Raw genomic sequence first — 24165 nt, 5'->3', positions numbered from 1 at the left:
AATGGATTTAAGCCTATCATGTACTCTTTTCAATACATTCATCTCACTTAGCAATAGGCACCAAAATCCACAGTTCTTTTCTTTTTAATGTTTTTATTGATTTCAGAAGAAAAGAAAGGGAGATAGAGATGTAGAAACATCAATGATGAGAGAGAATCATCAATTGGCTTCCTCCTGCAAACCCCCTACTGGAGATCCAGCCTGCAACCTGGGCATGCACCTGACCAGTAATCAAACCATGACCTACTGGTTCGTGGTTCAATGCTCAACCACTGAGACACACCGGCCAGACAAAATACACACTTCTTATAGTTATTTTTTAAATTAAATTTTATTTTTTTATTGTCTAAAGTTTTACATAGGTCTCCTTTTTCCCCAACTGACACCCCCACCCCAGCCATTCCCACCCCGGGCAAGCCCTCACCGCCCCAGTGTCTGTGTCCATTGGTTATGCATACAAGTCCTTTGGTTGCTCTCTACCCCCCTCCTCCTATCATTTGTCTCTGGATTTATTCTTATTCATCAAATTATGTTTATCATTATATCCCACATATGAGTGAGATCATGTGATATTTATCTTTCTCCAACTGGCTTATTTCGCTTCACATTGCTCTACAGTTCCATCCATACTATTGCAAATGGTAAACATTCCTTCTTTTTTATAGCGGCATAGTATTCCATTGTGTAGATGTACCACAGGTTTTTAATCCACTCATCTGCTGATGGGCACTTAGGCTGTTTCCAAATGTTAGCTATTGTAATTTGTGCTGCTATGAACATAGGGGTGCATATATCCATTCTGATTGGTGTTTCTGGTTTCTTGGGATATATTCCTAGAAGTGGGATTACAGGGTCAAATGGGAGTTCCATTTTTAACTTTTTGAGGAAACTCCATACTGTCTTCCACAGTGGCTGCACCAATCTGCATTCCCACCAGAGTGCAGGAGGGTTCCTTTTTCTCCACATCCTCGTCAGCACTTGTTGTTTGTTGAGTTGTTGATGATAGCCATTCTGACAGGTGTGATGTGGTACTGCATTGTTGTTTTGATTTGCAGCTCTTGGATGATTAGTGACTTTGAGCATGTTTTCATATGTCTCTGGGCCTTCTGTATGTCCTCTTTTGAAAATTGTCTATTTAGATCCTTTGCCCATTATTTGATTGGATCATTTATCTTCCTTTTGTTAAGTTGTATAAGTTCTCTGTAAATTTTGGAGATTAAACCCTTATCTGAAATATCATTGGCAAATATGTTCTCCCATGCAGTGGGCTTTCTTGTTGTTTTGTTGATGATTTCTTTTGCTGTGCAGAAGCTTTTTATTTTTTTTTTAATTTATTTATTTTTTTTGCATTTCACATTTTTTCATTTTTATTTCTCTTCTTTTTAATTTTTTTTATTAAGGTATTATATGTGTACATATCTTACCATTGCCCCCCCTCCCCCACTCCCATACAAGCCCTCACCCCCCAATGTTTTGCATCCATTGGTTACTCTTATATGCATGCATATAAGTCCTTCAGTTGATCTCTTAATTCCCCCACCTCTCCCTAACCTTACCGCTGTAATTTAACAGTCTGTTTGATGCTTTACTGCCTCTGTATCTATCTTTTTGTTCATCAGTTTATAATGTTTTTCATTATCCCCAAATGAGTGAGATCATGTGGTATTTTTCTTTCATTGACTGGCTTATTTCACTTAGCATAATGTTCTCTAATTCCATCCAGGTGCCTACAAATGGTAGTAATTCCTTCCTTTTTATGGCAGCATAGTATTCCATTGTGTAGATGTACCATAGCTTTCTGATCCAGTCATCTGCTGACGGGCACTTAGGCTGTTTCCAAATCTTAGCTATTGTAAATTGTGCTGCTATGAACATAGGGGTGCATATATCCTTTCTGATTGGTGTTTCTAGTTTCTTAGGATATATTCCTAGGAGTGGAATTACTGGGTCAAATGGAAGTTCCATTTTCAGTTTTTTGAGGAAACTCCATACTGTTCTCCACAGTGGCTGCACCAGTCTGCAATCCCACCAGCAGTGCACGAGGGTTCCTTTTTCTCCGCATCCTCGCCAACACTTGTCGTTTGTTGATTTGTTGATGATAGCCATTCTGACAGGTGTGAGATGGTATCGCATTGTCGTTTTGATTTGCATCTCTCAGATAATTAGTGATTTTGAGCATGTTTTCATGTGTCTCTTGGCCTTCCTTCTGTCTTCTTTCGAAAAGATTCTATTTAGGTCCGTTGCCCATTTTTTTATTGGATCATTTATCTTCCTTTCATTAAGTTGTATAAGCTGCCTGTAGATGTTGGAGATTAAACCTTTATCAGTGATAACATTTGCAAATATGTTCTCCCATACAGTGGGGTTTCTTGTTGTTTTGTTGATGGTTTCTTTTGCTGTGCAAAAGCTTTTTATTTTGATGTAGTCCCATTTGTTTATTTTCTCCTTAGTCTCCATTGCCCTAGGAGCTGTGTCTGTAATGATATTGCTACGACATATGTCTGCTATTTTGCTGCCTATGGAGTCTTATAGGATTTTTATGTCTTTTTATTTCCCATCTTACATTTAAGTCCTTCTTATAGTTATTATTATAAATGCCAGAGACCTGTACCAGCTGGCATACCTCTTCCCCTCTATATCATCCAGTTTCCTACAGATAAAAGTTTTGTCAATGACACTATTACAGAAACTATCAATATTCTTCCTGCTACCCTCTGGCTAGACAGTGATCCAACTCACAAACCCCACTTTAGGGCCTTCTTGCTAGGACTATTATGTTAAGTTCCCTAGAAGCAGAACCTGAGATGAAGTTCCTTAAGTAAATGGTTTATTCTGATAATTCTCTCAGATGGAGAAGTGGAGAGGGAAACAGGAGTGCCTGATGGGAAAGCTAAGCAAGGATGTGACCACAGCTTGGACTAGCTCTAACGTAATCCTAGTGGGGAGCATGAATCATGCCACTCATTGAAGCTAGACCCAAGGCCAAAGAGGTGTAACTGTTATTGTTGCAATTAGCTAGTTTGTCAATATTAATCATAGGAAGAGAGCAAAGGGGAGGCCAGGCATTATAAGCATGGTTATCTGGGCAGCTTCACTAGGAAGCTATAGCTTCATGCTCCCCAGAAACCACCAGTCCATTCCCTGCAGATTACCGGAGGAAGGGATGGAACAATGGGGGAGATAGGTGCATGCGCAGTGAAGTCAGGGTGATGTAGGGAAAGTGCTTGCCTGCCATCTAGCCCAGGAAAAAGATCATTGGCTGGAAGGGTGGAGCCACGGCAAGTGCACAAAATCTTGGAAGGGTAAAATCACCAGACAGTTCCTTCTCTCTTATTTACTCTGGTTCTCTCTTGCTCCTTGTCCCACACTTGCCCGTGCAACTGTTTTCTCTCCATAGCCATGTGGCCTTAAACAGCCACATGGCGATGGGCCATGAAGACCCCTGGATTGAAGCTGAGAACACAAGCTAAGCTAGCCAGATGCTGGAATGGACTAGCCTGTATTTTAATATGAAACAGAAATTATGGGCATTGGCCTTAATTCTAGCCATACTAAAGGCAAGATTGGACTCCTTGCATGGTGAGACAGATGAAGATGGGACCTTGGAGGGAAACCCCCTTAATTTTACATCATCAAAAAAGCTTTCCATGAAACCCCATCCTCCCATGGGGGCCTCAGGAAATTCTTTTCCTCATGGCACTTCAGGAACTCCACTTCCACCAATATAATCTCCATGCAATACTGGCTCCATTGATTGGGCTCAATGTAACATTGCTCTGGGGAGAGATGGATTGGCAGCCAACCTTCATAGCACTTACAGGATGAGGGGATTTTCTAGGGTCCCAACAGTATCCACTACTCAAGTGAACTGCTCTCATTTGTTTCCTGAATAGCAAACACTTCCTTGAAATTCTTCTCAAATTCTGCCTCCAGTCTAAGTCCCATTAGGCCAAAGTCATTGTACTGGAAAAAAAAAAAAGATAAATAATAACAAAAGTAATGCCACTCATTACCAGTGTTTAGAAACATTGCATTTAAGAATAACTTCCTTAAACACCTAAGTTACATTAACCAGGTTAAAATAAAAATACTCTTGTGGCTAAGAGTAAATTTTGTGTCTTAAGTGCATAATTAATTCTTGTTAACTAGACAGAAATGGGAAATCATGATCACATGTGGGGACTCTCACTTATTAGTTTGGGTTGTTGAATAATCCATGTTCTTTGTAACAATCAAATATTACAGATGTCTAAGTACAATCTTCCTTTCATATTGTCACTTATATTCCCCTCTGGTGATCCCTGTTAACTATATGGTCCATTCATATGTAAAGGATTCTGGAATTTGAGATTTCTGAGAGGTTTGATTGAGTACATTTGAGAGAGATAAGAATAACATGACTTTAGGACTCAGTCTTCTTCTACTTGGGTTTGGAACAGGGAGGAAGAGACTCTTCTCACTGTTGCCTTTTCTGAAGAGGATGAGCTCTCAGGGACCTGCAGTCTGGTTGCAGGTACACCTCCTGACTCACCGTTACTCTCCCTGATGAGCTTAAATCCTCAATTTAAAAACCCACTCACTTCCTGAACCCTTGCTTATATAGGCTCATCATAAAAGGTGAGGGAAACTCTAAAATTTCCCAGCACCAGGAAATGAGGGCAGAGTGACTCAACTGAAAGAAAAGGAAATGAAAGCAGGGAGAGCCACTTACCTTGTAAGATGCCCTGTGGTTCTGAAAGATGAGGCGCATGTCCTTCACAAACCCTTCCACTTGAGGGTAACCAAGCTTACTTAGCCTCTTTTTGATCTTGTCCAACCACATGGGTTCCTTTAGATATTGAGAAGTCTCTTTAATCTAGTGGGGGAAAATATCATTGAAACAATTACTGACACAATTCAATATCTGCCTTCTGTAGATTCCCTTAAAGTCCAGCAGAAATACCAGGTAAAGATAAAGGCAGCTCACACTATCCCTCCTGTGGGCTTCATGTCACAAATCCCACAAGAGCCCATGTCAAGGTCAGGTAACACCAGGGCAGCCTGTAATCATGGTTTTTGTTGTTGTTACTTACATAATAATAATATGGAATCTTCGAAAAAAACGTGCTCTCTGAATCGCAATAGACTTTCAAGAGGAGGAACTCACATTTCTACAAAAGAAAGAAGATGTGAATGAAAAGCAACTTGGAGAGAGAGAACCAAGATTGCAGCATAGGTAAGTAAACTCTGATACTCGCCACCTCCCACAACCACATCAAAATTACAACTATGATACAGAACAACCATCATTCAGAACCACTTGAAGCTGGCTGAATGGAAGTCCTACAACTGGAGAAGTAAAGAAGAAAGCACATTTAGACTGATAAGAGGGGTAGAAGCACAGAACTGGCTGGTTCAACATCCATATGTGGCGTGAGTTTTTAATCAGGAGAAATATCTCAGCGGCAGAGGAGCAAGGGGTCCCAGCCCCACACCAGGATTCCAGTGCTGGGAAGAGAAGTTTCCATAACTTCAGGCTGTAAAAACAACTGGGGATTATGGCTGAGTAACACAGAGGCTACTGGATCCTCAGGCAGTTCCTCTTAAAGAACCAGGGCATGAACTTACTTGGACTCATTCTCTTTAAGCTCCAGCACCAGGGACATATGGGAAGAACCGGTTTGTGTGACACTGGAGCAAGAACTTGGGGGCAGCTTTCTCCCAGACAGGGGTGCTCACAAGGGTCATTGTTCCTATGCTGAGACCTCCCCCATTGAAGAACTGCCGGGCAGCCATATCTGATTATCCATCAACCTGGCTCATATTGTTTGCTCCACCCTGTTGATTCCTGAGACCCTGCCCCATTCAATTTGCAGCCCCACTCAAGCTATTTGCAGCAGCTTTTCCATATGAATGGCCTTTCTTGGTTTAGGCTTCAGACTTTTCTAAAATTTATCAAAAAACAAACAAACAGATCACTTCCTGAGGGAGGAGAAAAATGGCGGCGGAATAGACAGACGTGTTCCAAGCCTTGTCCCGGAGCAGAAAGAAAGAACAGCTGAGGGTCGCACTAGGAGTGTTTATTGGCAAGTTGGGGGACAGCTGAACTCCAGAAGAAGGTGGGAGACTGCTAGACGGGGTTCCCCTGACCTGGCAGCTCCCACTGCGGCTGGGTCCCCTCCCGGAGCTGCGGGCTTGGACGCGGAGTCGCCGCCATCTGGAACCGGAAAGTGGAGCTTATGGGAAGCCTGAGAATCCACAACTGCGGCACCCACGGAACAGCTGTGAGCCCCAGAACAACGCTCCCCAATTGGCGCAAACACACGGGTTCAGAGGAGCTCTACACTCCACCACGGAAAGGTCAGATTTCGCCTAGAATAAGGTGAGGTCTCTGGTCCCAGCGCGAGAGAGGAACGCGCGTTTTGCGGGAGCTGGAGGACCAGGGAAGTCTGTGCCTAGAAAAATCGGTGACTGCTGGGGCTGGCGTGATCTGTGAATGTGGAAGGGGGTCCTCAGAGCTGCTAACAGAAGGGCTCTCTAAAAAGCAACCCATTTTGATCTGAAGTGCAGGGACACCCTAAGAATTTCAGGGGTGTGCTAGACTTACTCGCAGCCACGGAGTGCGCACACTTGGGCTTTTTCCTCTTGAAATTCTTGCTTCTGATTACTAAGCCCAATTCATAGGTTCACCCAGTTGGGGACACCCTGGGAGACTGCAGGGGAAAGTTGTTTTTCTGGAACCTGGGGTTCGGAGCGGGGAGTGACCATCGGAGAGCCAGCTCTGAGGCAGCCCACTCCCACAAACCGGCTCTAACACTCCCTAGAGAGGCCATAGATAAACCCGGAAGTCAATCCAGAAACACTGCCACCCAGGGGCTGAATCACAAATTGACTCTTGTGTAATCAAAAATAAAGGAATACGAATTAAGACACACCGCCTGCTTAAAATCAGGACTGGCTTACATCACTGAAGAGCAGTGGAACGCAGGGAACTGCAATACTGTCCGGACTGAGAAACAGGCGTGCCAAACAGAACAACAGAGGAAGTGAATGACCTTCACTACCCCACATTTTATTTTTATTTTTTACTTTTTTATTTTCATTTTTTGCATCTTTTACTCAAGAAACTAATTTTTTTCCTCACTTGATTTTACCTTTTTAATTATTACATTTTTATTTTCAATCCGTATTATTACTACTGCTATTTTATCTTTTTTTTTTTTTTTTTAAGTGTCATTTTATTTTCTCTTCATTTTGTTTTGGGATTAATGTTCTACATTCTATTTTTATCTTTCCTTTAGCATCATTTTACTCTATCTCAAATCTACCTTTATGCCATCACTCTCTTCCTCACTTTTCCCTTTTCAGTGTCCTGTTTATCTTACCCCTTTCCTGCTTTAGATTTTCCCTATTCTTTCTGTTTACCCCCTTTTAAAATTTCACCCTACTTATATATCTAATCTCCAATCCCCTGCTCCAAGTCCATACACACCTCTCTCTTCGCTGTCTTAACTATCCAAAAAATTGTGTTTCTCTCTGTCCTTTTGTTGTTGTTCGCTTGAATGTAGATTATATCGAATTTTTATGCTTTTTTGTGAGATTGTTTTGCTTATTCTTCTTTTGTTTATTTTTTTGTTTGTTTAGTGCTTCAGCTTTCCCTTGCCTCACTCAATATTAGTTGGTGTTGTAGTTTGTATTAATCCCCAGGTACTTGTTGCTGGCATTTGCTGGGATAAGTGATTGTTCTATTGGAGTTTTATCCCCAATATATATAGTCTGTTTTCCTTTCTCTCTTAGTCTCTTTCTTGTCTCTCTTACTTTTTTTTCTTCTTTTTTTTTTCCCTTTTCCCAATTTCATTTTGACACCCCCCTTTTTTTTTCTTCTTCTTTCTTTCTTTTTCCTCTTCTTCTTTCTCTAATATCCCCTAATTTGCCTTTCTTCGGTGGTCACCTTTATTGGAGGTTATTAATATCGTGAATACATTCCTGTTCAGTGCCTTGTGTGTTGTACCTGGTAGTGCTGTATTTTGTGCCTTTAAATTGACGCAGGAGAGAGAGAACTACATAACCAGACACCCAGAGAAGAGAGACCATGGGGAGACAAAGACACAGCCCGCATATGAAAGAAAAGCAGGCATCACCAGAAAAGGAAGTAAACGAAATGGAAGCAAGCAACCTGCCAGAAAAAGAATTCAGAGAAATGGTCATAAGGTGGCTGAAAAGAATGGAAGACAAATTCGACAATATGAGCAAGAACCAAGAGGAAATGAAGAAGAACCAAGAAGAAATGAAAAATGACATCGCTGCTGTAAAGAACTCAATAGAAAGCATCAAGAGTAGACTAGAAGAAGCAGAGGACCGCATCAGTGAGCTAGAAGACAAGATGGGAAAAAATACCCAAGTAGAGCAACTTCTAGAAAAAAAAAATTAAAAGGCAGGAGGAGAGCCTAAGGGAACTTTGGGACAACACGAAACAAAACAACATCCGCATAATAGGGGTTCCAGAAGGAAAGGAAGCTGAGCAAGGAATAGAAAACCTATTTGAAGAAATAATGACAGAAAATTTCCCTGATATAGAGAAGAAAAAACCCACACAAATCCAAGAAGCTCACAGAGTCCCAAGCAAAATGAACCCCAAAAGACCGACGCCAAGGCACATCATAATTAAATTGGCAAACACTAACGACAAAGTAAGAATCTTAAAAGCGGCCAGAGAGAGACAGAAAGTTACATACAAAGGAACCCCCATCAGACTAGCAACTGATTTCTCAACAGAAACTCATCAGGCCAGAAGGGAATGGAATGAAATATACAAAGTCATGCAAAGGAAGGGTCTGAATCCAAGAATACTGTACCCAGCAAGGCTGTCAATCAAAATTGAAGGTGAAATCAGGAGCTTCACAGACAAAAAAGGACTAAGGGAATTTATTACCACCAAACCAGCAATGCAAGAAATGCTAAAGGGTCTGCTGTAAAAAAAAAAAGAAATAGGAAGCGAAGAAGGAACACAGGTGTAAAGAATAGGAATGGCGACAAATAAGTACCTATCAATAATAACTTTAAATGTAAATGGATTAAATGCCCCAATCAAAAGACATAGGGTAACGGATTGGATAAGAAAACATGACCCATATATCTGCTGTCTACAAGAAACCCACCTCAGAAAAAAAGACACACACAGACTGAGGGTGAAGGGATGGAAAAAGGTTTTCCAGGCAAATGGAACTGAAAAAAAAGCTGGGGTAGCAATACTTATATCTGACAAATTAGATCTCAAAGTGAAGGACATAACAAGAGATAAGGAAGGCCACTTCATAATACTAAAGGGAGCAATCCAACAAGAAGAAATAACTCTGGTAAACATATATGCACCCAATACAGGAGCACCCAAATACATAAAAAAACTCCTGGAGGATATCAAGGGAGAGATTGACAGCAATACAATCATAGTAGGAGACTTTAATACCCCACTATCACCATTGGACAAATCCTCTAAGCAAAAAATCAGCAAAGAAACATCAATCCTAAATGACTCACTAGACCAGATGGAATTAATTGACATCTTCAGAACATTTCACCCCAAAGCCACAGAATATACATTCTTCTCAAGTGCACATGGGTCATTTTCAAAGATAGACCATATGTTGGGACATAGGCAAAGTCTCTTCAAATTCAAGAAGATAGAAATCATATCAAGCATCTTCTCAGACCACAGTGGCATAAAACTGGAAATCAACTACAATAAAAACAACCCAAAGAAGTCAAACACATGGAGGCTAAACAGCATGCTATTAAACCATGACTGGGTTACCAGAGAGATCAAAGAAGAAATAAAAAACATCATGGCAACAAATGACAATGAAAACACTACAATCCAAAATCTATGGGACACAGCGAAAGCAGTCTTGAGGGGGAAGTTCATAGCTCTACAAGCCTACTGCAAAAAACAAGAAACAGGGGTAATAAATTACCTAACCCAACAACTCAAAGAGTTAGAAAAAGAGCAACAAGAAAAGCCCAGTGTAAGCAGAAGGAAGGAAATAATAAAGATCAGAGCACAGATAAACGACATAGAGACCAAAGAAACAATACAAAAGATCAACAAAACCAAGAGCTGGTTCTTTGAAAGGATAAACAAGATTGATGAACCTCTAGCCAGGCTCACCAAGAAGCAAAGAGAGAGGACCCAAATAAACAAAATCAGAAATGAAAGAGGTGAAATAACAACAGATCCCGCCGAAATACAAAGGATTGTTAAAAAATACTACGAACAACTCTATTCCAACAAACTGGACAACCTGGAGGAAATGGACATATTCCTAGAAAAATATAACCTTCCAAAACTCAATCAGGAAGAATCTAAACAGCTCAATATGCCAGTAACTATGGAAGAAATTGAAGCAGTCATCAAAGAGCTCCCGGCAAACAAAAGCCCGGGGCCAGACGGCTTCACAGGAGAGTTTTACCAAACATTCAAGGAAGAAATAAAACCTATCCTCCTCAGACTATTCCAAAAAATTCAAGAGGAAGGAACACTTCCAAGCTCCTTCTATGAAGCCAGCATCACCCTAATACCAAAACCAGATAAAGACAACACAATGAAAGAGAATTACAGGCCAATATCCCTCATGAATGTAGATGCCAAAATCCTCAACAAAATTCTGGCAAATCGGATCCAGCAGTACATCAGAAAGATCATACACCATGACCAAGTAGGGTTTATCCCAGGAATGCAAGGATGGTTCAATATCTGAAAATCAATAAATGTGATACATCACATAAACAAATTGAAAGATAAAAATCACATAGTCATATCAATTGATGCAGAAAAAGCATTTGACAAAATCCAACACCCTTTCTTGATAAAAACTCTCAACAAGGTGGGAATAGAAGGATCATACCTCAACATAATAAAAGCTATATATGATAAACCCACAGCTAACATCATACTCAATGGGCAAAAACTAAAACCATTTCCCCTAAGAACAGGAACAAGACAAGGATGCCCACTCTCACCACTCCTGTTTGACATAGTACTGGAAGTATTAGCCATTGCAATTAGACAAGAAGAAGAAATAAAAGGCATCCAAATTGGAAAAGAAGAAGTAAAGCTGTCCTTATTTGCAGATGACATGATATTGTACATAAAAAACCCGAAAGACTCTATCAAAAAACTAACAGACTTAATAAATGAATTTGGCAATGTAGCAGGATACAAAATTAACGCCAAGAAATCTATGGCATTTCTATACACCAACAGTGAACTTACAGAAAGAGAGACTAAAAAAGCAATCCCATTTTCCATCGCACCAAAAAAATTAAGATACTTAGGAATAAACCTAACCAAGAAGGTAAAAGACCTATATGCGGAAAACTACAGGACACTGAAAAAAGAGATAGAGGAAGATGTAAACAGATGGAAGAACATACCATGTTCATGGATTGGTAGAATCAACATCATCAAAATGTCCATACTACCCAAAGCAATCTATAGATTCAATGCACTCCCCATTAAAATACCAACAGCATATTTCACAGACCTAGAAAGAACTCTCCAAAAATTCATCTGGAATAAAAAAAGACCCCGAATAGCCACAGCAATCCTGAGAAAGAAGAATAAAGTAGGAGGGATCTCAATACCAGATTTCAAACTGTATTACAAAGCCACTGTCCTCAAAACAGCCTGGTACTGGCACAAGAACAGACATATAGATCAATGGAATAGAATAGAGAATCCAGATATCGACCCAAACCAATATGCGCAATTAATATTTGACAAAGGAGGCATGAGCATACAATGGAGTCAAGACAGTCTCTTCAATAAATGGTGTTGGGAAAACTGGACAGATACATGCAAAAAAATGAAACTAGATCACCAACTTACACCATACACAAAAATAAACTCAAAATGGGTACAGGACTTAAATATAAGACGGGAAACCATAAAAATACTAGAGGAATCCACAGGCAGCAAAATCTCAGACACATGCCAAAAGAACTTTTTCAGTGATACTGCCCCTAGGGCAATGGAAGCCAAAGAGAAAATAAACAAATGGGACTACATCAAAATAAAAAGCTTTTGCACAGCAAAAGAAACCATCAACAAAACAACAAGAAACCCCACTGTATGGGAGAACATATTTGCAAATGGTATCACTGATAAAGGTTTAATTTCCAACATCTACAGGCAGCTTATACAACTTAATAAAAGGAAGATAAATGATCCAATAAAAAAATGGGCAACGGACCTAAATAGAATCTTTTCGAAAGAAGACAGAAGGAAGGCCAAGAGACACATGAAAACATGCTCAAAGTCACTTATTATCCGAGAGATGCAAATCAAAACGACAATGCGATACCATCTCACACCTGTCAGAATGGCTATCATCAACAAATCAACAAACGACAAGTGTTGGCGAGGATGCGGAGAAAAAGGAACCCTCGTGCACTGCTGGTGGGAATGCAGACTGGTGCAGCCACTGTGGAGAACAGTATGGAGTTTCCTCAAAAAACTGAAAATGGAACTCCCATTTGACCCAGTAATCCCACTCCTAGGAATATATCCTAAGAAACCAGAAACACCAATCAGAAAGGATATATGCACCCCTATGTTCATAGCAGCACAATTTACAATAGCTAAGATTTGGAAACAGCCTAGGTGCCCGTCAGCAGATGACTGGATCAGAAAACTATGGTACATCTACACAATGGAATACTATGCTGCCATAAAAAAGAAGGAATTACTACCATTTATAGACACCTGGATGGAATTAGAGAACATTATGCTAAGTGAAATAAGCCAGTCAATGAAAGAAAAATACCACATGATCTCACTCATTTAGGGATAAAAAACATTATAAACTGATGAACCAAAAGATAGTTACAGAGGCAGTAAAGCATCAAACAGAGTGTCTAATTACAGCGGTAAGGTTAGGGAGAGGTGGGGGAAATAAGAGATCAACTGAAGGACTTGTATGCATGCATATAAGAGTAACCAACGGATGCAAAACATTGGGGGGTGAGGGCAGGTATGGGAGTGGGGTGGGGGGGGCAATGGTAAGATATGTACACATATAATACCTTAATAAAAATTTGAAAAAAATAAAAAATAAAAAAAAAAAAAAATAAAATCCTCCAGAAAAAAAAAAAAAAAAAAAAAAAAAAAAAAAAAAAACCAGCACTGGCATCAGTATACCCCATACTTACCAATAAGAGGCCCTAGACAGCTTGGCTTTGTCTGGGCATTTCCAAGCACAACAAAAGCAGCAGCCATCTGCAGATTACTCTGTAGTTCCTGCCAAGTGGCCATAGGCAGTGGCTGACTTTACACCTCCCGGGAGGACCCAGAGCCAGTGCACCCAGTAGACACCTTTTAACAGGCTAGATTACAACTTTACACATCCATGGGCAACACACTCAAGGGGTAAACTCAGTAAAGTCCCACTGAAGCAAGTCCTGCTCCATAGGGGTATCTCCTGCACAGCAGCTCTTCCACTATAGTCACAGCTGGTCCTCATAGCCAATTGGCCTGGAGGTCAACTCCTCCTCGTGATGTCAACAACAATCAAGGCTCAACTACAGCAAGACTGTGCACATAGCCCACACATGGATGCACCCAGAGTGCCCAGCTCAGGTGACTGGGGAGGCTGAGCCACTGGGTCCTGCAGGAAACCTACTATAGAAGGCCACTCTACCAATTCCAGGAGACATAGCAGCTCTACCTAATACATAGAAACAAGCATATTGAAGCAGCCAAAATGTAAGGACAAAGCGACATGTCACAAATAAAAGAACAAAGAAATCTCCAGGAAAAAAAGAACTAAATGAAATGTAAGCAAGCATACTTCTAGATACAGAGTTCAAAACAATGGTTATAAGATTGCTTAAGGATCTTCTGGAAGTTTCCTCAAACAACTATTGCTCTACAAGAATTGTGCAATGGCTAAATCATTATTTTTCTGCAGACAAGTTCTGGTGAGAGGCACAGTCAGAAGAGCAGACACCCGTTGGCACCCCACCCATCACCCAATGACTCTTGACTTCTCACATGTGAGCAGAAAGGAAAGGTTGTGGGGTTTAAATATGACTCACCAGCTGCTCCTCGGGCCCCATCTGCCTCGCCAGGACCTCAGATTCCCTCAGACACTGCTGACTTCCTGAATACTCCTTCATCCTGCAGAAGATGCAACTCCACGGGCTCCTGAGAGGTTGGGCATAAGTGAGCAAGGCAAAACCTCAGAAACAGCCACCATTCCTACGGCTGCCACTGTTCCTCCTTTCAGGAATGACCAATGGATACAGCCAGCAGATGAAGGGATACTCCAAGACCCCTAGATGTGATCTGAGCCAATAACCTTCCTCCCATCAAGGGTAGCAGCAGGGGGTAAGTAGGTGGAGGCTGGTGTCATGGTGAGTGGTGAGCTCTCTTTCCCCATCTGAGCTGCTGGGAGCACAAAGAGCTCTGCCCACCAAGCCCAAATGTTGGAGACTGGGGCTTAACCCATGGGGACCTCAGGCCTTCATCAGCCAGCTGAAAAAGTGGTGAAATGAGGGAACCTGTCCATGTTTCCTGATTTTTCTAAAAAAGCACAGAACACAAACAGCTGGCATTTCCACTCCCATAGACAGTATTCCATGCTGGGGACATTCTGGTAAGGACAATTGGCAGTATTTAGGCAAAGCACCCAGCCACCAGCCTCAGCCTCCCAGAAAAGAGAGGGGAACATTAGCCTCCAGTTGACAGCATCTTTAAACAGTTCCCAGGATCATAATGCTAGATCCTGTACCTCTGACCCTGCTCTTTCTCCATCAGAACACAAGGAGGAACTATGCTGGGGGATTGTGCATGGCAGGAGGAAGGGTCCCTAAATGATTATAAGGCTGCATCTCACAAACCTCTCAATGTCCACAGGTGGGAGGTGACAGTCCTCATGAAAGGATCTCGAACAAGTATCACAGCAGAATAGCTTTCCTCCATAACGGCAGATCTCACATATGTCTGAATTTCCTAGCTAGAAGGTAAAACAATATTCATATCTCCAGTGAGACCCTGAAGACCAGCATTGTAGGTATCTAGCACTCATTGCGTTAGTGTGAATATGCAGACCCTTATGTGCTTCTCCCTAAGTTGTGAAGGAACAGCATAGGAGTGGCGGTTTCAGAAGAAAGAACTGTAATCTGCAGTGGTTCAGGAGGAAGGATCTGTATGCCAGACCAGAAAAGATTTTCCTATAAAACCAGAGATTCTAATACAGAAACACAGGCAACAAAACAAGAGGATGATTCATGGGATCTGAATAATTTCATTACCATGCAGATAAAACAAGTTCCTGAAATACTGTTAAGTCTATTTGTCTACACCAGTGGTCAGCAAACTGTGGCTTGTGAGCCACATGCAGCTCGGGAGCCACAGTTTGCCGCTCCGTTGACTACTGAGTTTGCCTACCACTGGCCTACACCACAATGACATAATATATTGGGTAGACAATGGAAAAGGATAATGTATTGAGAATTTGATAAGATGGAAAAAATTTCTTAGTGCTGGAAGTAATCAAAGATGAAAAGACACTAATTCACAGTTATTTTGAGTTGTTTTCTAGGCTTTTGGGTGAAAATATTTGTGTTGGCTGAATTGGGTTCATGACCATTTCTTGTTCTTAAAAATGGTCATATATGAGGAAGTGCTAGCCCCAAGGAATATCTTGCCAAGAGCTCCCATTAAATGTTCTGGAGGGGATGGGGGTCCTGACACATATCCCCAGTGAGCACTGAAATGCTCTAGCAGGGAGGCCTGGACCATTTTTCTCCTTATCTGTACAGACACTCACAGATTACCAGCATCATTCTCCAAAAGTGAAGACCCCAGAGATTATGAATCAGTTGGTCTGGGTGGGGCACAGGCATTGGTATTCTTCTTTGAGTCATAAAATGGATAATTTTGTGTATCTGAATCATCTGGGACTTAATCCTAATGTCCAACTCATAGCACAGATTAATTAAATCAGATTTCCTTTGCGGGAAATCCAGGTCTTCAGATGATTCCAGTGTGCAACCCAGAGATTTGGCCTGAGCAGAGTCTAGTTACTAAGGCAGGGGGAGATTTTAAGTCAATATTGAATTGGCCTGTAATGTATATCCCATGAAAGATATTAACAGGGTTGAGGGTACTCTTGTACTCTCATCCTTTGGCTGTGAGCAGTGTGGCCTGGCCCTCTGTGTCTGCATCCGTCCCAAATAAGCCACACAAACACTGGACTCCAGGGCTGTTGACATGATTGAATACTTCCTCAGTTGGCCAAGGGTCAAAATCAATGTGGATGAGATCTAAACCTTGTTGGAGGATTGCTTTTAAGGTAAAGTGTATGTAAATCTATTTGACTATCCCTCCTCTGTTGAATGTCATATATCATTATTACTGCATCGTATCCTATGGAGTGCTGCTCACTGGAGTTGTGCAAGGGCAAGTGTGCTTAAAATACCCATCTTGTTGAAATGACAGAAATCAATGTATGAGTTAGCTTAGGGAGCAGAATCTTCTATAATTTTGCAGACCTTAAAGCAGGTTGGCATATAGAACCAGTCTGAGTAAAAATGCCCATGATTCACTAAGTGGTAATGGTTTTATTCCTAAACACCAGCTCAGTACCTTAATGGTTCCCTTGAGGTTGGATGCAGGTCCTCTGCAAAGGACCCACTTGCCCTGAGTACATTTTCTGCAGGACTCATGACAGGATGCATACCTTGAACTCACTAGCTTTGCCTGGCCTGTTTCTTCTGTCTGATGCATGAAACCATCTTAGTTCTGCCTGCACCATGGAGTGAATATTTGTGTTTTTTCCCCTCCCCCCTGCCTTCTTTAAAATACTACTATCTCAAATTTGCTCCCTACCCTTAATCTGCAGGCCAGCCCTGCCCATTTCCACTTAAAATCCCTTCTCCAGTGGTGTAGAGCTCTAACTCCCATGCTAATAAGAAAACAAACTTTCCTCCAAACAAATGAAAGGAATGCTTTTATGCTGCGACACTCAACTCCAGAACCATCTACCTGGTATGGGTAATGCATTTGCTGTTCTCTGCTCATCACACACAGGGATATGTTCCAACTGAGTATGAGCATGCTTCAAGGAAAGGCAGTAGTGGCAGAGATAATGTACCAAGGGAAAAGGTCTAGATTATTCTAGGGTTACAGGTTGGAGTTAGTACTTACATATGGGTCAACTAAGGTATTGTCATGAGACTGCGAGATTCTCCGCTACAAAGAGAGAAAGATTGTGTGACAATGCTGAATGTAATGTTTGCATCCATAACTTATGTAAACAGCCATCTTTTGAGGGATTCAATTCACAATGTATCCATTATTTCATAAATATATCTACAAGGAGAATAAAAAGTGCCAAAGTACCACCATTTGGCCCAATCTAGTTACATCCTCTGGCTCTCAGACCCAAGGCAGGCCATTGTGAAGTTATGCAGGTTGTCTGGCCCTGGTTTCCACAGGTGAAATTGGAAGAGCTCTTCTGGTTCTCCTACTTTGAGAGGCCCTCAGGCCTTCTTCTCCAGATTAATAAGTATAACCCCACCAGAGTAGCTGCAATGAAAGTATCAAGCTAACAGCCTCCAGCAACCTCAGAGCCCAGATTCCTGGAATCCATGCAAATGTCCCAAAGAAGAATTCCACCACCCTTTGAAACTCTTCTAGGGTGTAGCTTTAAAAAAAAAAATGTGCTCAAGGGCCCCAGTGTTGCAACTCTTCTTCCTGAAGGTCACACTCTTCTCTCCATTCAAATCCCAAAATGTCAGCTGGTGACATTTCAGAGGTAACTGACTACCACCTACCAGACTTACGTTGCTTGCGCATACTCACTGGAATGAATTGATGTCCTTCCCTTCTGGATTCAGGTAGCCTCAGCCTTTATCTTCAGCCCAGGGCACAGAGGTCATAGACAAGAGTGATCCACTAGACAATCACCTGACAGGTGGCCATGTCACTGCCCACATCTCTGTGTGGCCTAGATTCCTTTCATATTGTCTACTATGGAAGTTATTACTCCATATTAGAAGTTATAGTTCCATATTAGACAATGAGTTGAAACAATCCTTGAAGTCAAGGTTATTGTTTGAATCTTCTTTAATGGCTAGTGGGCATTTAGTATGCCCTTGACAATTTTATGTTAAACAAGTGAATGGATAAGTATTGTTTTACTTAGAAAAAGAGATTACTTGCTCTCTCCTAAATAAATATTAGCATACAATAAACAATTCTTCTTGAGGAGTATGTTATTTCACAAAATATTGTCACCAAAAGATATTAGAGGCCCTCTTCAGGAGCCAGGGAAGCTGTCTTGTGGTGCTAAGAGTGACATTGAAGTTTCCAGAAACCAATGGGCTCCATCAGCAAGAGAGGTTCTGAGAGACACAGAGAACCCACAGCGGTAGTTACTGGTCCTGAGATATGCCAATTTGGGGAGCTTCTGTTTTTGATCAAGGAGAGACAAAATACAGAGGCAACTGCAGCTTGTTACTGTAAAGTGTTTGACTCATAAATGAGGGTAGAGCCTAGTGAAAGGAAGTTGCCAGCTTACTTGGGTGCTCTACTTGAATAAATCTTGACACTTGAGGAATGGTACAGATGCTCATCTTTAACTTACTCACTAAATAAGTCTAGTAAGTTTCCAAAGAGGAAATTCAGTGAATAAAATGTCCCAAGGACTGACAGTTTAAACCATTCAAATCATCAGACAATATAAAGGCCTGGCCCTCACATCCCCAGTGAAAGATAAATCTCATTGACCAGCTATGTGTGACCTATCTTAGGATTCGAGAATGTCTTAACCTGAAGTATATAAGAATGTTATTTCCTTTCTCCCCCTCTACCTCAAGTTCTCATTCATACCCAATCTTGGAAAAGCCATCACTTTGTCCTGAATCTGAACTGTGCATTATGTATTTGTTTGTTAGCATCAAAGTACACAATTTTTCAGGTCAGGCTTCCTATATTCATGGATCTCCCAAAAGTTTCTTCCCCAAAAGCACTAGCCTCATGAAGGCAAATTATTTCCCCCTGAAAAAGAATTCTGAGTTTCTCTGTGCATGTTTTATTGGAAGGTGGAAGAAGATGTAAAGGATCTGAAAAGAAATAGGATTTTAGTTGCCTCTCTCATGAAATGGTGTATGACAGGTTGTTCCAAAATAATGTATACACACTTTAATAGCTGTTAGCTCAATTTTGAAAAGGAAATGCACTTTAATAAACACTGCCTTTATAATTATTCAAAGTGTGTGTATATATTTTGGGGAGATGGTCCAAGATATACTACTAGACCAGGGGGTCATAGGGATGATGGTGAGCAAACTTTTGCACCATCAGATTTTAATATAGTTAGAAAATAGTAACCCTAATTTTTAAAAATCTAAGCTTGAATTGAAGGTGACCCTGTGACTTTGTTATTAAATGCATTTGTGTATTTCATAATTATGATTGCCTTTACAACTTTGACACCCTTATAGCATTTACATCTATGGCTAAAACTCATCTATGAGATCTATTTTGATACCTCCTTATCATATCCATCTCAAATGATTTGCTATTCAAAGGAGACCTTGTGTACAATATAATGTCCAAAGTAGGAACTCTGAAGGTGCATGCAAAAAATAAAGGATACTTAATTATAATTACCCAAATGAGAAACCATAAAATAACATAGTGCATATGTAAAATCAGTTATGCAATGAGAATTTGTAGAAAGTTATATAATCATTACCTTTTTTCTCCCTCTGTGTATTATTGGGGGATTTTTTAGAAATCCTTCCTGAAAAATAAAAAGATCCAAGTATATGATTAGCCTGTGGGTCTGGTTTGTGAGTCTGCCATTTCCAACCTCCTCCCAAATATTTCTAGCTTGATATCCCACTGTCAGTTAAAACCCAGGTATCTAAATGATACACCATCTCCCTGTCCTCACCTGTTCTTCTTCTAAAATTCATCAACAGTACCCAGAAATATCACCTTTAGAACCTTCTTCCTTGATTTTGTGCTTTTCCCCTATGTTTTAAGAGGTTTTCCTTCACAATCCCTAGGATACTTTTTATCTCCTTTCTATTCCCACAAGTTCCATTCAAAATCGCATCCTCACATCAGGGCTATTCAACCAATACAAATGTAACCCACACCTACAGGGTGTCAGACACTCTGGACAATGTTGGACACACAAAGATGTACAAACCCTAGTGGGATCTAAGACACAAAGAGAATTCATGGAATGATAAATATTAAATAGTGTGAGAAGGGCCTTAATAATGGGGTCAGGGGGCCCAAGGAAGGGATGACAAGGCAGGTCAGTCAGGGAATATTCAAAGAGGGGTGACACTGGAGTTGAGCACTGTAGGTTGATTATAGGCTTCTTGGGCTGAAAAACAATGAAGCCCTTTCCAGGCCCCATGTTGTCTGAGATACTGTTTTTTAAACATGTCATTTCATACCTCAGGGGACTCCCTGGTTCTGCATTGTATATGCTATGAGTTTGAACTCCTTAGCCTGGCATGAAATCCCTCCACAAATTGATAGGTTATGCCATATCACACACAATCCATCTACCTCAATCCACGGAGCCACATTAGTCATGGTTCTGGTTTCACGCCATTCTTTCTCTGGAGTGCCTTCTGACCACTTGTTTGGCCATAGACTGTCTCCTTTCTGTCAGTGCCTAAAGTTGTCTGCAAGCGCCTGAGTCAGGATGACTTTTCCCTCCTCCAGGATCCTGCATCTACCCCGAAAGAGCCTCTAATCAATGTGCTGCCTTGTACTAAGGTATGAGTGTGGGATAAGCATAAAGTCAGGGGCTTAGGGTTTTAGCTATAACTCAACATATATGTGGTGAAGAAAAAGTGACCTATCTTAGGGTGCAACCAGGAAAACCACATCCAAGCTCCTGTCAGTGGAATACCTCTATCAGCCATTTTAGGGTTCTCCCACCACAGCACAGGCTGTTCTTCCAGTTCTTCCATCCTGCACGGCCTCCTTTGACTTCAAATTCTCTGGGAGTGAACCAATTTCCATCCTCAGTCTGTATGCACTTCATGGTGGATCCTATAAGAACAGGATAAGTTGATCCTGGGCCTTTTGTCCTCATAACCCAGACAGTTGCCTCCCACCACACTAGATCTGGAGTCACCCAATTTGGGTTCAAGATCACCAGCAGAAGAGTCTGTCCTTCCTTCTCAGACTTCAGAATCCCCAAACCCAGCCTGTAAGTTCCCTCCCAGGAGATTTCCTGCTTTGGGCACACATTTCTTTAACTTTTGTACAACAAAATTTATCATTACCATAAAAATCAACATTATAAAAGGATTCCAAAAATCACCTATAAGGAATCCTCCAAGAATCCTCTCATTCTGAACAATGAGAGGATTTCAATTTGCTGTTGAATTTTGGGAATAGAGTCTAGGTCAGACTCTCTGATGGCCCTGGGTCAATGTGGAGGCAGAACCTCTGGGTGGGCTGAGATCTCAGGTGGTGGCCCTGCAGCTCAGAATGGAACCACAGAAACATCTGTGTCCTTTATTTCAACATGCTTCATCCAGTTTCATGTCATTATTGATCAGTGAGTTTTTTCATTCCTGAATTCATGAACAGCTGATAATAAAAATAATTGTGACATGTATGCAGTGGAAATTTTAAGTTATATGTAAAATATAATCATATGCTAAACATTATTAGCCATTAGAGAAACGCAAATCAAATCCACAATGAGATATCACTTCACATCCACTAGTAGGGCCATAATTTAAAAGTCAGACAATTACAAGTGTTGGCAAAAAGAGAGAGATATTGGAGCCTTCATACCATACTGGTGGGAATATAAAATAGTGCAGCCACTATAGAGAATATTTTAGTGTTTTCTCAATATGTTAAACATAAAATTACCATATGAACCAATACTTTCCCTCCTGGGAATATATCCAAAAGAATTAAAAACATGCGTTAAAACAAAAACTTTCACATAGATTTTTAAAACAGCACTATACTTAATCCCAAAGAATGAAAATAACCCAAACTGATGACGAGATAAACAAAATAAAGTATAGTCATACCATGTAATATCATATTATTTGATAATAAAAAGTAATAAAGTACTATTCATGCTATTACACGAATGAACCTTGGAAACATCATGCTAGGTGAAAGATGCAGTCACAAAAGGGCTCATATGATATGATTCCATTTATATGAAATTCCATTTATGTGAATATGCCAATTTACATAGCAGAAAAGAGGTTAGTGATTGCTTATGGCTGGGTGGTGGGTTGAGGTACAAATGGTCATTGACTACTGAGAGACATGGGGTTTTCTTTAATGGGGGGCAAAAAAGTTCTAAAGTTAGACTGTAAATTCACAATCCTATGAATATGCAAACAAAACTCAACAATGAATCATATACTGTAAGTGGTGAATTGTATGATTTATGAATTGTATCAGGAAAGCTATTTAAATATTATACATCAATTATGTGAAATAATTCCTTATAGCTATACCATGAAGCAGATCATCTATTTTTTAGATGAAGTATTTCAGGGTCAAGAAAAGTCCCCTTCTCTACTTAGATGAATCATTCACTCTTGGCATAGCTGAGGCTGGGACTCAGGTTTTCTGACTCTAAATTCTGTCATCTTCTCACTACATCAAACACCTTGACCTTGTGATTATGATCCAGAAGGAAGAAAGCCGAGAGCCTCTTGCCTTTTATTTCTGATTCACTTCTCTTTGGTTCTTTGGGCATTTCCGTGGTCACTGCCATGTGGAAGTGGACATATAAAACGTATAGTTTCTTAAAGTGTGAAAATACAATCTTTGGGATTCCTTCCTCCTTCTCTCAAGCCACAGTGGGTCCTCAATTCCTTGAATGATGGGTAATTCTATGACTTCTTGTCATTCCTTCACATAAGAGCTGCAAATGAGACCATGAAACCCACCTTGTTTCAATTTCTTCTTATGTAACATCCCTTTCACCGCACCACAGGTCACAGGAAGTATTTCAGAGCGAAAATCCACACTTTCACCTCTGTGCCTTCTTGACCCTAAAACAGAAGATTTCTTCATTCTGTATCATTTTCAGTTGCACATGTACCCCTCTTCCTATGTTGAGGCTGTTTCTAGAAACACATAGGGGCACTTCAGAAACTTTATTCAACAGATTTCTGGGGTCAAAGTCTGTCTTTCAAGTGACATTTTTAATACATAACCATAGAGTGTCCACTTCTACCCTCAAACCCCACACAATCAGAATGCCTTAGCACAGTGGTCAGCAAACCGTGGCTCGCGAGCCACATGCGGCTCTTTGGCCCCTTGAGTGTGGCTCTTCCACAAAATACCACGGCCTGGGCAAGTCTATTTTGAAGAAGTGGCATTAGAAGAAGTTTAAGTTTAAAAAATTTGGCTCTCAAAAGAAATTTCAAACGTTGTACTGTTGATATTTGGCTCTGTTGACTAATGAGTTTGCCAATCACTGCCTTAGCAGAAAGATAGAGCTTCAATAAACTGTCATAACTCCCAATCCAGTCAGCCCCCCTGATTCTTACATTCTTTACATTCTTACAATGAGACACACAGTTGTAGTTAGGTAGCTAAAGACAAAGTCAAAGACTGTATTTGTATCTCCCTGTTTGAGCTCTGACTCAGTGAGCAGAGAGGATAATAATGGGATAATTTAATGAAGATGGTGTCTACTAGTATATGTGTTATCTGCTTTGCCTTATTTTTTCCTCATGTCAACTTTCTCCAAAGATGAAAGAGGAGCTCAGGGGCAGAAAAAAAAATGGCGGCGAAATAGACAGACCTGTTCTGAGCCTTGTCCTGGAGCAGAAAGAAAGAACAGCTGAGGGTCGCACGAGGAGTGTTTGTTGGCAAGTTAAGGGACAGCTAAACTCCAGGAGAAGGTGGGGGACTGCTAGACGGGGTTCCCCTGACCGGGCAGCCCCCACTGCGGCTGGGTCCCCTCCCGGAGCTATGGGCTCGGACCCAGAGACTGCACCATCTTGAAAGGGAAAGTGGAGCCTATCCGAAGCCTGAAAATCCACAACTGTGGTACCCACTGAACAGCTACGAACCCCAGAACACCGCTTCCCAGTTGTCACAAACATGCGAATTCAGAGGAGCTCTACACTCCACCACGGAAAGGTCAGATTTCTCCT

General features: G+C 41.0%; 1 protein-coding gene across 3 annotated transcripts in view; it reads right to left on the bottom strand.

Annotated features, from left to right (window-relative positions):
* Nucleotides 1-1397: 1397 nt before the first annotated feature.
* The window catches only part of SP140 (SP140 nuclear body protein), a 92804-nt gene continuing 70036 nt past the window's right edge, over nt 1398-24165 (bottom strand). For 2 of the 3 annotated variants that reach the window (XM_080667953.1, XM_080667954.1), the window contains 9 exons: nt 22948-23052; nt 20922-21064; nt 19740-19787; nt 17186-17230; nt 14875-14990; nt 14071-14179; nt 5073-5150; nt 4712-4855; nt 2813-3963 (listed from right to left, as the gene is read on the bottom strand). In XM_080667953.1, coding sequence (XP_080524079.1) covers nt 3856-3963; nt 4712-4855; nt 5073-5150; nt 14071-14179; nt 14875-14990; nt 17186-17230; nt 19740-19787; nt 20922-21064; nt 22948-23052 — 896 coding nt within the window. In that variant the 3' untranslated portion in view covers nt 2813-3855. Of the gene's footprint in view, nt 2297-2812; nt 3964-4711; nt 4856-5072; nt 5151-14070; nt 14180-14874; nt 14991-17185; nt 17231-19739; nt 19788-20921; nt 21065-22947; nt 23053-24165 lie in introns of those variants that run through there. The other variant, XM_080667952.1, reaches the window with a different exon arrangement.

This window comes from Plecotus auritus (assembly GCF_963455305.1).
Source record: "Plecotus auritus genome assembly, chromosome: 5".
NCBI classification, from domain to species: Eukaryota; Metazoa; Chordata; class Mammalia; order Chiroptera; family Vespertilionidae; genus Plecotus; species Plecotus auritus.
This window is presented reverse-complemented; position numbering and strand designations above follow the sequence as displayed.